General features: G+C 32.6%; 1 protein-coding gene across 4 annotated transcripts in view; it reads left to right on the top strand.

Annotated features, from left to right (window-relative positions):
* LOC120417046 (nephrin) overlaps nucleotides 1–17234 on the top strand; it is a 392997-nt gene that overhangs the window by 330914 nt on the left and 44849 nt on the right. For all 4 annotated transcript variants that reach the window (XM_039578999.2, XM_039578995.2, XM_039578998.2 and 1 more), the window contains exon 7: nucleotides 14946–15090. In XM_039578999.2, coding sequence (XP_039434933.1) covers nucleotides 14946–15090 — 145 coding nt within the window. The remainder of the gene's footprint in view (nucleotides 1–14945; nucleotides 15091–17234) is intronic.

Genomic DNA, 17234 nt, shown 5'->3' with positions numbered 1-17234 from the left:
TTTTCGTAAAAACACTTTAGCATTAGAATAAAGAACCAGATTCTTTGAATGACTTATTACAATAATTTTTTAACCTATGGAATATCTTTGATATCTCAGATTTCATATTTGAACGTGGTTATAAATATAGCTGGCAAAAGCTAAAAATTTAAAAAAAATATTGAAAAAATGGGAATTTAAGGGGTTACATACGGCAAAAATGTCAGAGGTCGGTTTGAGCACACAATTAAACTTTTTTTTTAAATCTGTTTTCAGGGCATTAAAATATATATTTTCAACTATTATCATAATTATTTTGAAGATTTTTGGTTCTATCATTGCCAAATTATAGCCATTTTTAGTTAGCAGTTTCAAAAACGGGTGCCACGATATCTCAACATTGCTTCGACCAAATCGGCTCAAAATTTTGGTGAAGACTCGTTAAACCGGTCCCGTGTGCATGACGAAGGCTGATTTTCAAAAAGTTTATTTAAAAAAAAGATAAAAATATTTTTCTTTTTTTCATATAAAAAAAACGCCAGTTTTTGATTTTTGTATTTTTTGAAATTCAAAATTTCAAAATCGAGCTTCGTCATGCACACGAGACATGTCTTGGGAGTCTTAACCCAAAATTTCAGCCAATTTGGTCCATCTAATCTCGAGATATCGTGGCACCCGTAAATCAACTTGGTGTTCAGAGAAAAACGCTCAGAAAGTTAGACAGTTGGCTTTGCGCATGGCTAAATTCTGAGCTTAAATCGTCTCTAACTCAGTTAAATCATGAAATATCTTCATGAAACTTTCAGGAGTGATTGAAAATTATATTTTAAGTGAATTTAAAAAATTTTCTGTTATATGAAATTTTGTGATTTTCTACATGTATGTAACCCCTTAAGATGAATTATGCAAAAAACTGGAAATGGAAACCTACATTTTTTTAATTATTTTAGGCATAAACATTTATTTGAAATCAAACAAGATTTAAACATTGTTTTCGAGTTATTTTTGGCTTTTCTTTGAACATTACCAGTCTTTTTGGAAGATTAGATATTTTTTATAATTTGTTGTGTTTTTATCTTTCGAACAGTTGAAACGGATTTTCTTAAGTCATTTTATTTGAATTTCTCATTGGGTGAAACATGAGCAGCTCTGAAATATATTTGTTCAAGTTTTCGAATATGAGCCGTTCTCAATTCAAAATTCATGTTATTTTTCACATTCTTTAAAAATGTGCAGTAGTTGAAAATATTTCCTATTTATAATTTCCTTGAGTTTTTGAATTGTTTCAATCATGAGTTGTTATTCACCAGATTTTATTTTTGAAAATTAATAACAATTTGAGTTCTTATAAACCAGAGCAAACAAAATATTTGTAATATTTTGAATTCATTTGATATCTTGAGTACATTATTTACAAAAATTTCTGTGATTTTTGCAACTTTTTAGCAATTAATTTTGGGCTTTGATAAATGATTGAGTTTTCAAGTTACATTTTTTGAAAGTTTTTGTTTTCTTGCAAACAACAAAAAGTTATTTTCCAGTCTATACAGCAGGTAATAAAATTGGTTGAAAGAAATGATTTGGGTAATTCTCCGCCAACTCACACAGCAGTTGCCCCGACCCCTCTTCGATTTGCGTGAAACTTTGTCCTAAGGGGTAACTTTTGTCCCTGATCACGAATCCGGGGTCCGTTTTTTGATATCTCGTGACGGAGGGGCGGTACGACCCCTTCAATTTTTGAACCTACGAAAAAAGAGGTGTTTTTCAATAATTTACAGCCTGAAACGGTGATGAGATAGAAATTTGGTGTCAAAGGGACTTTTATGTAAAATTAGACGCCCGACTTGATGGCGTACTCAGAATTCCGAAAAAACGTATTTTTCATCGAAAAAAACACTAAAAAAGTTTTAAAAATTCTCCCATTTTCCGTTAATCGACTCTAAAAAATTTTGGAACATGAATCTACATTGACCCAGAAGGGTCATTTTTTCATTTAGAACAAAATTTTTCATTTTAAAATTTCGTGTTTTTTCTAACTTTGCAGGGTTATTTTTTAGAGTGTAACAATGTTCTATAAAGTTGTAGAGCAGACAATTACAAAATTTTTGATATATAGACATAAGGTGTTTGCTTATAAACATCACGAGTTATCGCGATTTTAAGAAAAAAAAGTTTTGAAAAAGTTGGTCGTCATTTATCATGGCCGTTCATGGTCACCCGCGACAGACACGGACGACGAAACAAAGAGAAACGCAAAAAGTAACTTTTTCAAAACTTTTTTTTCGTAAAATCGCGATAACTCGTGATGTTTATAAGCAAACACCTTATGTCTATACATCAAAAATTTTGTAATTGTCTGCTCTACAACTTTATAGAACATTGTTACACTCTAAAAAATAACCCTGCAAAGTTAGAAAAAACACGAAATTTTAAAATAAAAAAATTTGTTCTAAATGAAAAAATGACCCTTCTGGGTCAATGTAGATTCATGTTCCAAAATTTTTTACAGTCGAGTAACGGAAAATGGGAGAATTTTTAAAACTTTTTTAGTGTTTTTTTTCTGATGAAAAATACGTTTTTTCGGAATTCGGAGTACGCCATCAAATCGGGCGTCTAGTTTTTCATAAAAGTCCCTTAGACACCAAATTTCTATCTCATCACCGTTTCAGGCTGCAAATTATTGAAAAACACCTCTTTTTTCGCATGTTCAAAAATGGAAGGGGTCGTACCGCCCCTCCGTCACGAGATATCAAAAAACGGACCTCGGATTCGTGATCAGGGACAAAAGTTACCCCTTAGGACAAAGTTTCACGCAAATCGAAGAGGGGTCGGGGCAACTTTTCCCGATTTCGTGTGAGTTGGTAGAGAATTACCCAATTACAATCTATAAACATAACAGTCTAAATTTTGACATGTGTGCATTGTTACCAATTTGTTGAAAATTCAAAGGGGGGAATGTAGTTTTTGAAACCTAGCAAAGGGGGGAGTGAATTGAATAAGGTTGAGAACCACTGTTTTAAAAGAATCGCAAATGTTTTAGTTTGTCCCTTTATTCGAATACTTAAAAAAAGTGAGAAATAAAAAAAATTAGATTCTTGTTAAAACTGCCAAATTTAAATTTAAAAAAATCCCGGATCGCTTTTTTTTGCAGATTCTAATTGTTTAGACATTTCAGTTTTTTCATCGTCAATTTTTTGAAAATACACAAAATTTTGAAAAAAAAAATCTTTTAATTTTTGGATATCAAATGGTCGGAAATTTTTCTCACATTCTGTTTATTGACAAAACTCACAATTTTGTTTTTTTTTGCAAAAAACTTATTTAAAAATACGTTGTTTTTATGAAAATTTGGAGTGTTTCCAAAAAATCTCCCTATTGCTTTCTAAATGTATGAAAAAATCCCTATTTTTTCTTACTGTTGAAGAAATTAAATCAAATTTTAGAACATTTTCGAAAATAAGTTCAAGGGTTTATTTTTGAAAGCGTCTCATAATCAAAATTTTCATTTTTTGCTGTTTTGGTCAAAATATAGTTTTGTTTATTGGACCTTAAAAAAACATTCTTGAGTTGTTTGTGAAATTAAGAGCTTTATCAAAAAAAAAAATTACAAATACTTTCGAAAGATGTGAAAAAATCACAATCACCTGATACTGTAACAACATAAAAAAATTCTCAGCACTTTCGAAAGTACGTAGATTGGTGAACTTTCAGGAAATTGTATTATAGCTTTCAAAATTTATGCAAAATTCCCGATCATTTAATGTTATTATTGTAACAGCTATATTTAGTATTTTCATATTTGTTGTTTTGTGAAAATTTTGAGTGTTTTCAAATTTGTATTATTTCTTTTCAAATTTATGAAAAATTTCCGATTGAGTATATTTCAGAGAAAAATTGCATTTCAAAAATACAGGAAAACAACGTATTTTTTTATATTTTTTTTCAAGTAGTGTTGGGTGGAACCAAACCATAAAATATTATAGAATATATTTTAAATTTGAATAATAGAGTAATTGCCAATGTTTCGTAAGTAGTCAAAGTTCTATGAGCTTTGACCTAAAGTTTAAAAATTTATAAAATCGTAAAAAATGAAAAAAAAACAAACAATTTCACTTGTTTTTTTTTCTTACTGGAATTTCGTCTTTAAGCTTCATTTTCTTACATTGATTTTTTGAGAAAAATTTTAGAGCCGGAAATTCTACAAAATATGTTTTATTTAAAAAAAACTTTACTAAATTTTAAAAGTATAATGTATATTCAAAATAATGGTTCAATTTTGCTAAGAAAAACTTCACAAAAATCATACAACCAAACACAAATAGAAAAGTAATAATTATTTTCCTGGTAATAATTTCGTATCAAATGTACCAAGAGTCATCAACTCGAATCGGATAATATTTAACTGCTCTTAGGGGAACGGCATGTTATTTCATAGGGCACCTAATGTTGCAAAAGTGTATGGGGAGATGCAAAAAGTTCAAAATTTCACAAAAAAGGTGGCGTTAAATGTGTCGGATCATTGTCAAGTGTGAGATTCTTATGTAAAATTGTATGATAATTAACTTTGTCCAAGACCACAAAACGATCCAACTCAACCCTGACGAGTTAGTAGCGTTAGAAGACGTTTTTGTATGAAAAGAATTTTTTTCACCAACTTTAACAGTTTATAGCGACCATTAAACCATAACCGATTGGCTTAGTTACTTTTTTTACCTAGGGAATCAAGCCAGAAGGTATACCTGATGACAATTTTTTTTATTGGCGCTCTAATGTACAGTTTTTTCAACCTTGCAAACTTTTGGGTCATTTAAAAATTAATCCATAATTTTCAAACCATATTTTAGAGATTTAATTCCAAAATTTTCTTTACTACCACATGATAGCATCACATGTTTACACTGTACAGAAAAAAAAATCAAAGCAAAATTTAACTAACAAAATATTTCGAAAATCATTCCAACTTCCATCGACTGAAACTTTTCCTAGCCCACCAGCAAAAATTAGCATGCGTATTGGTTTGTCAACCAAATCTCCACTTTGTTACAAAACAAGGCCTCCGCTACAAATTGGTTTAGCAAGAGCTCGCCCATCCGCCGCTGCCAGGGCCTGCGACAAACAACTATTTTCACGCAATTTATTTTGATTTTATGCCCTCTCGTCGTGATGGCTTTTCCATAGAGTTCCCCAATCGGGCGGCACCGGTGGGCTCGTCGTTGGGTTTGGTTTATATTTCCAACGGAAAAAATACCCCGTCCCACCTTTCAGGTGCAACAAATTGGGGTAATTTGTCAGTTTTTGACTTTTTTTTTCTTTTACTGCCTTAATGCTAAATTCAAAGTTTGAAATACTGTATTAAATTTTGATCTCAAATTTAATTCGAACACAATTTTGTCCCGAAACTCCTCTAAAATTCTAAAATTTCACGTCACAGTACTATATTTACGGTTGTTGTTATTACCATTGGACAGCATTTGCATACAAATTGCAATGCTTTATCGAGCTAGAGCAAGAGAGAGAGAGAGTGGTCCGGAATAGGCCGCGACGATCATAACCCGCAGAACGGTAAAGATATTAACTGACTGGCAACACTGCCCCGGAGGTTATGGTTTTGTAGGAAAACATTGTTGTGTAGTCCAGGTGTGGGTGTTGGTTGGTTGCGTTTATAACCCCCGGAGGATCACTTGATATTTATCTGCCTCCCTGTTCCATCCTGGGATTGGATTTGAAGAGATAAACAAGTGCGGAAGATAAACGGAAATGCTTGAAGGTTTGAGGGAAACCATTCAGGCAGTTGATTGTTTGTGCAATTGGGGTACTGTTTAGGAGAACTGATTTGAAAAAGAGATTTGATTTTTAATAGAACCCGAACAGACGGTAATAACTAAATTCATGCCATTTCAATAACAAATACTGTTAAAATAACAGAAAGTGTTATGGAATAATCTTGAAAAATCCATTTTTGCATAAGAGTTCAATAACAGTTTATGTTATCATAACAAAAATTGTTATTGGTCTGATATTGATTGACAGCAAAAACAACTTGAGAATAACATTTTTTGTTATGGAAGAATAACTCCAAACGTTATTGGGATGATCGGATTAGTTGTTAAAATAACAAAAAATAATAACAAAGATTTGTTCGAAAAATAACGTAAATTGTTATTAGTCTTTTATAACAATAACAATCCAATATCAAAAAAATCATAACGGCGAATAACAAATCTTGTTATAAATAACATAAAATGTTATTGGCCTAGTATTTTCAAATAACAAAGAATGTTATTCCCAAGTTATTTCCGTCTGCTCGGGAAGCAAGAAATGAAGTTTGTAATTCTGATCTAATCAACGATTCTAACTTTTTATCATTTTTAAGTTTAGTTTTGCGTATACTTTCAGAAAAACACATAAAATCTAGTTCTTTGTTCAGAAAATCATTGAAAACAACCCCGAGCAGACGGAAATAACTTGGGAATAACATTTTTTGATATTTGAACATACTAAGCCAATAACATTTTATGTTATTTATAACAAGATTTGTTATTCGTCGTTATGATTTTTTTGTTATTGGATTGTTATTGTAATAACAGACTAATAACATTTTAAGTTATTTTTCGAACAAATCTTTGTTATTCTTTTTTGTTATTTTAACAACTAATCCGATCATCCCAATAACAGAACTTTTTTTTTTTTTTTTTTACAAAATTCGCCAAAAATCCATTTTCAACCAATTTTTGTCTATAAAAAACATTGAAAGGAAGAACCTTTAAAATTTTAGAATATTTCAAGTGTGGAATTTGGACTTGTTTTATATGAAATTTTTTTCTGAAGTCACTTTTGGCTGCGTTTTTCACAAAAATTTCCAACATTTATTTTGTAAAAATAAGTATGCAGTATTTTAAACCACATTGGTATCATTCTATAGCAGAAATATTAAAACGCAAAAAGCTTAAAAAGGGCAGTAAAAATATGAAAAACAAGAAAGCCAAAAGGTAACGATTGGAAAGGGTAGAATATGTCAAGAACTGTCAGAAACAAACACAAACTAAACAAGATGAAAGTAAAATAAAATATTTAAAATCAAAACAAGAAAAATATAAAAAAAACAAGAGAAGTCATGTTTTTCGTAGAACAAAAATGGCGAGCAATTCTCTACGAAATCGGTCTTTTTTCTTCAATTTTAATTTTGTATTTTTTAATCCGACTGAAACTTTTTTGGTGCCTTCGATATGCCCAAAGAAGCCATTTTGCATCACTAGTTTGTCCATATAATTTTCCATACAAATTTGGCAGCTGTCCATACAAAAATGATGTATGAAAATTCAAAAATCTGTATCTTTTGAAGGAATTTTTTGATCGATTTGGTGTCTTCGGCAAAGTTGTAGGTATGGATATGGACTACGCTGGAAAAAAAATGATACACGGTAAAAAAAATTTGGTGATTTTTTTATTTAACTTTTTATCACTAAAACTTGATTTGCAAAAAAATACTATTTTTATTTTTTTTATTTTTTGATATGTTTTAGAGGACATAAAATGCCAATTTTTCAGAAATATCCAGGTTGTGCAAAAAATCATTGCCCGAGTTATGAATTTTTAAATCAATACAAATTTTTCAAAAAATCGAAATTTGGTCGCAAAAATTTTTCAATTTAATTTTTCGATGTAAAATCAAATTTGCAATCAAAAAGTACTTCAGTGAAATTTTCATAAAGTGCACCGTTTTCAAGTTAAATCCATATTTTGGTGACTTTCTTGAAAATAGTCGCAGTTTTTATTTTTTTTAAATTAGTGCACATGTTTGCCCACTTTTGAAAAAAATATTTTTGAAAAGCTGAGAAAATTCTCTATATTTTGCTCCTTCGGACTTTGTTGATACGACCTTTAGTTGCTAAGATATTGCAATGCAAAGGTTTAAAAACAGGAAAATTTACAGTATGTAAAAAAAGTATTTACACCCCTTGGGCACTATGCACATTTTGTGATGAAACATGTAAAAAATTTAAAGTTTGACAGGAACCTAGTACTACGTTTTGTTCAGAAACTCATGCCAAACATTTTGCTAAAAAAAGCTCATGAAAAGATGATTTCTATAAAAAGTTATATAACAAATACTATTAAGAAAATAAAAAAGGTGCAAAAAAAGTTTGTACACCTTTCGAAAAATTAACATAAATAATGTTATTTGTTGACAAATCACCATAAATCCAGTCTCCCAACTCCAAATAGGCATCCTTGACTGATTAAAAAAATAATTTGGATTGAATATAAAGTTTACTAACTACTTAGTATAAAAGTTTATATAACTCTGGAAATTCTATATAAAACTTATCTAAACTTAATTTTGCAAACTTTTAATTCAAATAAATGTCAATATATTACCATAGAATTGCTAAATAAACATTTTGGAGTGGGTATAACACCGTTTTGGGGGTATTTGTATCGATAGAATAGATTTTTCGTTGGAATTTCGTACCAACCCGGAATTACGTTGTCGGAAAATCCGCCGGCATCTGAACCGGTCCTCAATTCACAAGTCAACCTATGTGGCATCAGAAAGGGCATAAAATTTCCGATCTTTTGATACCCATACATCCAGGTTTTCTATAAAACCTACGTTTTTAAATACCTAAGCAAAAACGTTGTTATGGTTTCGTTTGAGCAACCTGCCAAAAATGTATGGAATTTCGTAATTTTTGTTCTCGTGGATCAAACTTACTTTTTGCCCAGGTATTTAAAAACGTAGGTTTTAAAGAAAACCTAGATGTATGGGTATCAAAAGATCGGAAATTTTATGCCCTTTCCGATTCCACATAGGTTGACTTGTAAATCGTGGACCGGTTCGGATGCCGGCGGATTTTCCTACGACGTAATTCCGGGTTGGTACGAAATTCCAACGAAAAATCTATTCTATCGATACAAATACCCCCAAAACGGTGTTATACCCACTCCAAAATGTTTATTTAGCAATTCTATGGTAATATATTGACATTTAGTTGAATTAAAAGTTTGCAAAATTAAGTTTAGATAAGTTTTATATAGAATTTCCAGAGTTATATAAACTTTTATACTAAGTAGTTAGTAAACTTTATATTCAATCCAAATTATTTTTTTAATCAGTCAAGGATGCCTATTTGGAGTTGGGAGACTGGATTTATGGTGATGTGTCAACAAATAACATTATTTATGTTAATTTTTCGAAAGGTGTACAAACTTTTTTTGCACCTTTTTTATTTTCGTAATAGTATTTGTTATATAACTTTTTATAGAAATCATCTTTTCATGAGCTTTTTGTAGCAAAATGTTTGGCATGAGTTTCTGAACAAAACGTAGTACTAGGTTCCTATCAAACTTTAAATTTTTTACATGTTTCATCACAAAATGTGCATAGTGCCCAAGGGGTGTAAATACTTTTTTTACATACTGTATGTTTTCTAAGTCTCACCCAAACAGTCCACCATTTTTCAATGTCGATATCTCAGCAGCTAATGGTCCGATTTTCAATGTTAAAAAATGAAATTATCGTGAAATTTTCCGATCTTTTCGAAAACAATATTTTCAAAATTTTCAAATCAAGACTAACATTTTAAAAGGTTGTAATATTGAATGTTTGTGTTGATTTGGAAGGTTGAACATTGCCTCTTTTATGATGTAATTTTACCTCAATTTATGATGAAATAGTTACAGTACACTAGAAAAGTGGTAAAATTAAAAAAAAAATTTCTGACATAATAGATGTTCCCCTTCCCAGATGTAATATTACCATTTTTTTACTGTGTATTAATACTTTATAAATTAAATGATGATCACGGTTATTTTCCAACCCATTTAAAAAAAAAAAAAGGCTTGACAAAAAAGAATTAAAACTCCAACTGTTTACTTTACCAAACCGTTTAACCATGTTGTGGCCTGAACCACAACACGCCCTTTTTCCCATATTTACCATCTCTGTTTGGCGGTATAAGACAATAAAACTTATGTACGTCAACAGGTAAACGCAATGACTAAATCTAGGAGGTAAAATGAAGTAAAGTCGATAGGTAGTCAATTATAATACTAGGGAGGTAGTTGATGTACCGACATGAAAATACTTAATAAAGGTGAGCTCGTCCTTGTACGAGCAGAGTTGAAGTACAACCGACAAATGTTTACATTGTTTTAAACAAAAGAAAGTCCGAGATAATAAATATATAACAACCACATCACCCAGGCAAACACATTTAGCCAACCCCTTGAAAAAAAAACGAGAGGGAACCACTTTTCCCCTAATAACCACTTCGATTTTGATAAGACACGTTCGGCCACAGTCACACACACCTTTAGAGCCGGAAAATGGTGCTCGGTTTTCCTTCCCACCCCATCTTTTTCCTCCTGGGGACCGAAAAGTGTCGCTGTCTCCTAGGCGCGGTGGCGGAATGAATCATGTCGGCACGTGACATTCTGCCATAATGGCCACCCTTGGACGGCCGGCCGTTTGCCATAAAACTCTCTTGGACCGGGGGAATCGAGATTACTTGCTCCCCTGGGGCACGTGCCTACCTGAGTTTTCTTCAGGGGGTAAAAAAAAGGAAAGGTTTTGAGGAACCTGCAAATGGCTCTTTGCTAGATAAGTGATTAAAGGCATTAAGGCTTGGGGAAAAGTGGCAATTTTTGGGAGTTTTGTTCAATTTGCAATAAAAAACGATTCGAATCGATTTTTAAAATTGTCACACAGTTTAATAAAATTAAATTCAAAGCTTTAAAGCTCCGTGACAATTTGAAAAGAAAAACTCAATTTAATTCCAGTTTTTAATCACTTTGTCATCGCGTGAAGCAATAATTAAAAATAATAACCCGTCGAGCACCATTCAACGTTTCCAGGTATCTGAAGCACGACAAAAAAAAACGGTAATCAAATCGCTGCAGGTGACATAATAAAAGGTGGTCGTGGTCGATTCCATCAATCGCGACGCGAGCGCACAATTAGACCATTATGATTATGAAATCGCGAGTGCCGGACCAATTATGCGATTACGGCCGCGACCGCGCGCTTGAATGTTGCCATAAAAAATCAAGCCAATTAATTAGTGTAAAACGTCCACTGGTCAGGGAGAAAAAAAAAGTAGTTTAAAAATGGAAAAGAGACCGACAACGGGAAAAAGGGGGGTGAGCTTCCATTAACGGATTGTCTCGCTTAAAGTCAATTTTATGACACGACTATCCTCCCGTTATCCAGGGATTTTCAACACGAGAGGAAGCTGTGCGATTTGTAGACACAATAAAGCATAATCCGTTGTTGATTTTTTTTTGTCGGAAAAGGGTGGGATTACGAATTCGTAGAAATTACACTTTACTGTTTTCCGATAGCAACAGGTTTTTTTTAAATTTATTTAATTTTAAACAACTTTTGTTCTGGCTATCACCAAAGAAGACATTTTAAATCAAGTTTGTCCATAATAAAAGTAAAACCCGAGCAGACGGGAATAACGTGGGAATAACATTTTTTGATATTTGAAAATACTAGGCCAAAAACATTTTATGTTATTGATAACAGGATTTGTTATTCGTCGTTATGATTTTTTTGTTATTGGATTGTTATTTTAATAACAGAATAATAACATTTTTAGTTATTCTTCGAACAAATCTTTGTTATTCTTTTTTGTTATTTTAACAACTAATCCGATCATCCCTGTAACTTTTGGAGACATTTTTCCATAACAAAAAATGTTATTCCCAAGTTGTTTTTGCTTTCAATCAATATCGGACCATTAACAAATTTTGTTATGATAACATAAACTGTTATTAAACTCTTATGCAAAAATTAGATTTTTCAAGAAGATTCCATAACACATTCTGTTATTTTAACCGTATTTGTTATTGAAATGGCATGAATTTTGTTAATACCGTCTGCCCGGGTTGTGTTGGTCCGAGCCGGGATTTGAACCTTGATCTACCGTTCCGATCTATCGGCGGAAGCGTTACCACTGGGCTACGTGGTTTGGTCTATCCATAAAAAAAGTCTCCATAAAATGTTGGCAGCTGGGATGTAAATTGGTATTGGTAACCTAGTCTGACACAGTGAAAAAAAAATTTAACGCAAAAATGACTTTTTAGAATTGCTTATAACTTTTCAGGATCGCTTTTTACAGCTTTGCAATGTTCTACAAAGTTAAAGTGCATTAAATTTCCAATGAAAATCTCACTACTGGGAATCTTTGGATGGGAGTAACGCACCCTGCAGACAAAACCGTGTAAAAATGGGGGTTTTTATGTGTTTTTTTATTTTTCCCATACAAAATTCGCCTTCCAGTATCAATGGATTGACTGATTTTGATTCGCTTATCAGAACTGAAATTTTTCCTAGGCCTTCGGATTATCAAGTCTGGACTGTGTTGTAAATTATGAAAATTGAAATTTTTTCCATGTAAAACTATTAGTATTTTATTCGAAAATAAAAACTCTAAAACTGTGAAAATGCATGCCACATTTCGAATCGTTCGATATCCATATTGCAAATTATGAAAATTTTAGTGTTTAAAAAACGGTATTTTGTGAAAATTGTAATATTAACAAAAAAATTCTAATAAAAGTAAAAAAGCATAGAAAATTACGCTTTTTTTGATACCGATATTGCTAATTATGAAAATTTTAAAATTTTGAAAAATACGGTACTTTGTAAAAATTTTAGTATTAAACAAAATAAACTCTAATAAAAGTAAAAAAGCATAAAAATCACGATTCGTTTGAAACCGATATGGCAAATTATGAAAATTTAAGTATTTTCGAAAAAAATACAGTATTTTATGAAAGTTGTAGTTTTTCATAGAGCGTCCACTTTTCCCGGGTTTTGAATTTCCCGGGAAACGGGAAAAACATTTTTCGAGTCCCGGGAATTCTCGAGTTCCCGGGATATTTTTGAAGCAGTCTTAAAATCTATGTTTTCATTATATTTGTTACGCTTTTCTAGCTTAAATCATAGAATTAGCTCAAAACTGTTAATTGGTGATAAGCTACACTTCAATCTGAACAAGGACAGCAGTCTTTAGATAGTTTAAACACATGCAAATAGTTCTTTGATGTGCTTTGGAATTTAAATGAACCACAATTTGTAATATATTATGGGTATATTTAAAACATATTTTAAAAATTATTTTCAAATCACTACCGCCAACTGGGGATATTCTGGAATGCAGTATACATGAGATTATAGGGCAATAAATTTGGAAATCGGTGTACTTATTGTTTTGTTCTGTTCCTGTTGTAACCGAAATCAATCAAAACAATCAGAACATTATTCCAAAAAAAAAAATTAGCTTAAACAGCTGTCTTAATTCGTTACTTTTGTCCTGATTTGCTCCAGATGCCGGTTTTTGATGAAAAGTTATTTTTCTATATAATACTTTTTCAAGTTTAAAGTCATAAATATACGTGAATATAATACTAAGTCTTTTTTTGAATAAATAAAATTTAATAGAAAATGTTTAAGGCAGAAACCATTTTGCGGATCTATAAACTAAAATTTTAACAATTTTCCCTAACAGCTTTGACAGCTATAAGTAAAAGCATACAAAATAACATGATTTCATAGATTATCGTTACTGCCTGACGCTTAAATTATCGAAGATAAGTCTATCGATTAACAAACTTGTTATGTACTTTAAAAGCTATGCTAAAAAACGTTTTCGACTAAAGTCCGGAAGATTGTAAAAAGGTTGGTTCTTGTACGAATCCAGACGATATAAATTTTTAGAAAAGGTTTTAAAAATACCTTTCGAATGGGAATGGAAGAACAGACAACCCTATCAAAAGTTATAAGCAAAACAAAACATTGAAGATCTGGCAACCCTGTCTCAAGTTATGACCACTTGAGTGATTTCTGTGTACTTTAACCCTCTACAGCCCAACCCCGCCTCTAGACGGGCTTCGATTTAAATAAATTGTCAAAAATCAGAGTTTCAACCAATTTTTGATGTTAGAAAAGCATTGGAAAGAAGAATTCTTCAAATTTTAGAAAATTTTAGGGTTTGACTTGTTTTATGTGACTTTGCCAATGTTTTTAAAAATGTATTTTTTTAGGGGTCAACTATGGCTGTGTTTCTTACTAACATTTCCTATATTTTAAGTAAAAAGAAGTATGCAGTAATTTTTGTAGTTCCCAGACTATGCATCTGCGATTTTTTTTTACAATTTTAATGATAATGATGGTAAAAGCAAAAAAGAAGTGAAAAACAAGCAAAAATTTGAAAAAGCAACTGTAAACAAAACAAGAAAAACATAAAACAAGAGAAGTAAAGTTGATCAAAATGACCTCCTATACACGGGAAAAATAAAAAAAAATCGAAAAAAAATTGGGCAGTAGAGGGTTAAGTGGTCATAACTGACCTAGTTTGGTTAAGCCAATGCTGAGAAAACTGAGTGCTTAGAAATTTTTGTAACACACAGACACACATACAAACATACAAACAGACAGACAGACATTTGTTTAGTTTTCGATTCTGAGACGATAGGTATACGTGAAGGTGGGTCTAGGAAAGTTCATTTTTAGAGCAGGATTATAGCTCAGTACCTCAGTGAGGAAGGCAAAACGCTAAAAGTGTTAAGGGGTCTTATGACCCAAGACTATGAGAACTAAATTTTCTCCATGATCCCGCGTTCGAGAATCGAACTAACGACCTCTGGATTGGAAATTAATGCATAATAAACTTTACAAAATCTCTTTAAAAATATACGAGTTTAACTCTCCAGAACAAGTTACAAAATACGGGTACCCTGAAAGAGGCCAAATTGCTATTTTGGTGAAAGCCTATCGCGTGGCTTCATGAAAATACAAATCGTGCCTGGAATCAGTTCAATTCCAACTCGTCAATTTCTGGTAACTTCAGTGAGAGTCGATGTATGAAGCCGACGAAAAAATGACCAAATCCACAACCTGTTTTACCTATCAGAATATCCCCAAATAATTTCCTCCCTACCTTTTTTCACTCTTACAGACCGACGCCGAGGGCAACGTGACCGTGTCGATCCTGACGTTTCGGCCCACCATCGACGACATGGGCAAGCACCTGTCGTGCCGGGCCGAGATGGCCGTCATTCCGGACGCCGGCAAGGAGGACGGCTGGAACCTGATTATCCACCGTAAGTACTCCACTTGTCAAATCTCAGCCTGACAAATAAATTCATTAAAATCTCGGTTTAATCCTTTTATGGAGAGAAAAAAAAAATGCAAAAATCTGATGACATTGCTTCGTCGCGCTCCGATGTCACTTGAGACCGGCGGCGGGGTCAAGTGCTTTCACGTCGATGAAGCCATCGGCCATCGAGTTGATATGGCCGGCGGTGATAGTTTTAATTAATATTGCCGATCAAGTCCTCGTCCGTCCGTCCTCCTCGTAGCTTCCGGCGCACCCCTTGCGGTGGCAATCAACCTGAAGTTGTCACTGGTGAAACTCTTTGACTTTCCATGACTACGGTAAATTGTTATGTTAATCGAAAAGACCACTTAAAAAATTTAAAAACAATTTCATCCAATTTATGAAAACTTATCAAAAATCGCAAAAATTTTATTTTTTTTAACAAATCCGTACTGCAAACATCCCGACAGTAGGTGGCCACTTTGCAGTGCAGCACCGGATCAGATTGCAATCGCCATCATCGGAAGCGAGCAAAGTCCTCCTGACTTTCTCAACTCGAGGTTCGATGTCATCAGCATGCTGCTCATCGACGGTGCTGCCACCGATATCGAGATGAGGGATAATTTCCATCAGAGCTGAGGCTGCTGCTGAACTATGCTAATGACTAATCGAACTATTTTCAATTGCGAATCACTTCCCGCGCTGCCACTGGAAAGATTATGTAAACGAGTTGTGGTGAATGACGGGAACTGTAATGCAGCTGGGAGAGTTGAGAAAGTTTGATTGGATTTTTTAATTTAACTTGAGAAAGAAATCTGGATTTTGACTAATCTAATGTTTTTCTTCATTTGTTTGAAATAATTTGAATTCTAAAAGTACTTAATTACTGTTAAAGAATATTAGATTTTAATCACATATATAAGGCCGTTGCAAATGTTTTTTGAAGTTTATGTCCTTCATCTCTGGCCAACGTCTTAAACGAGAAATTTTAAGTGTCAAGCCATGGTATTAGCATTTACATGAAAAAAGTGTTTAATATGCATTTTTCACCTGCCCAGTTGTTTTGCAATCATTAGTTTTCAAAATATCTAAGTATTGAGGAATTTTTTTTTCGTCGATAAAAACTTCTTGCAGTACTGTACAACGGAATTCCACAAAAAAAACAAGATAGTTTTTATCGATCCCAGGCATGCGTAATATGATATTAAGCGCAAATTCCATGAAAAAAAAAAACACATATTCTTCATTGCAAAAACCTAAAAAAAAATTAATTTAAAAAAAAAAATAGAAAATCCATAGATTTGAAGCAAAAAAAAGTCGATTATCCGAAGTCTTCACCAAAATTTCACTCCAAATAATCGAATCACGTACTTCTTATCCTTTCAAAATGTGGGTCTCCAGTCTAAAATATGACTCCCAAGTTATCTACCACCATTTAATAGTGGCATTTTAGGATTTCGAAATTCAAGAAGAAGAATTATTAATATTAATTATAGAACTAATTAATTTGAGAATAAGAGCTTTTAAGAGGCAGTATTTGTAGATTCTGCTCGGTTTGTTCTAGAGGTCGTATCGAGGTTCTCCGATTTGGATGAAACTTTCAGGGTTTGTTTGTCTATACATGAGATAAACTCATGCCAAATATGAGCCCTCTACGACAAAGGGAAGTGGGTTAAAACGGGCATTGAAGTTTGAGGTCCAAAACACATGAAAAATCTTAAAATTGCTCGCATTTCCGTAAAACTTCATCAATTCCAACTCTCTTAGATGCATTCGAATGGTCTTTTGAAGCCCTTCAAAATGTGCTATAGACATCCAGGATTGGTTTGACTTTTTCTCATAGCTTTTGCAAATTACTGTTAATAATGCATTTTATTAAAACCTCAATAACTTTTGGCAACAGCCTCCAACACCCATACTCCCATAGGTCAAAAGTTAGGGAATTTCATGGACTATAAGCCTACGGTATTAACTTTTTGGCCAATCGCAGTTTTTTCATAGTTTTACGATTTTTCTAGAACAAACATTTTACAACGTTAGTTTTTGCCCTGTAGGCCAAGAAGACGGCTTTTTTTGGTCTCAATTTTGTCATATTCGGAATCCTCGGACAATTTCACGTAAGTTAGAAGTATTGGAGTTGTAATTTTG

Source organism: Culex pipiens, chromosome 3 (assembly GCF_016801865.2).
Source record: "Culex pipiens pallens isolate TS chromosome 3, TS_CPP_V2, whole genome shotgun sequence".
NCBI lineage: Eukaryota > Metazoa > Arthropoda > Insecta > Diptera > Culicidae > Culex > Culex pipiens.
This window is presented reverse-complemented; position numbering and strand designations above follow the sequence as displayed.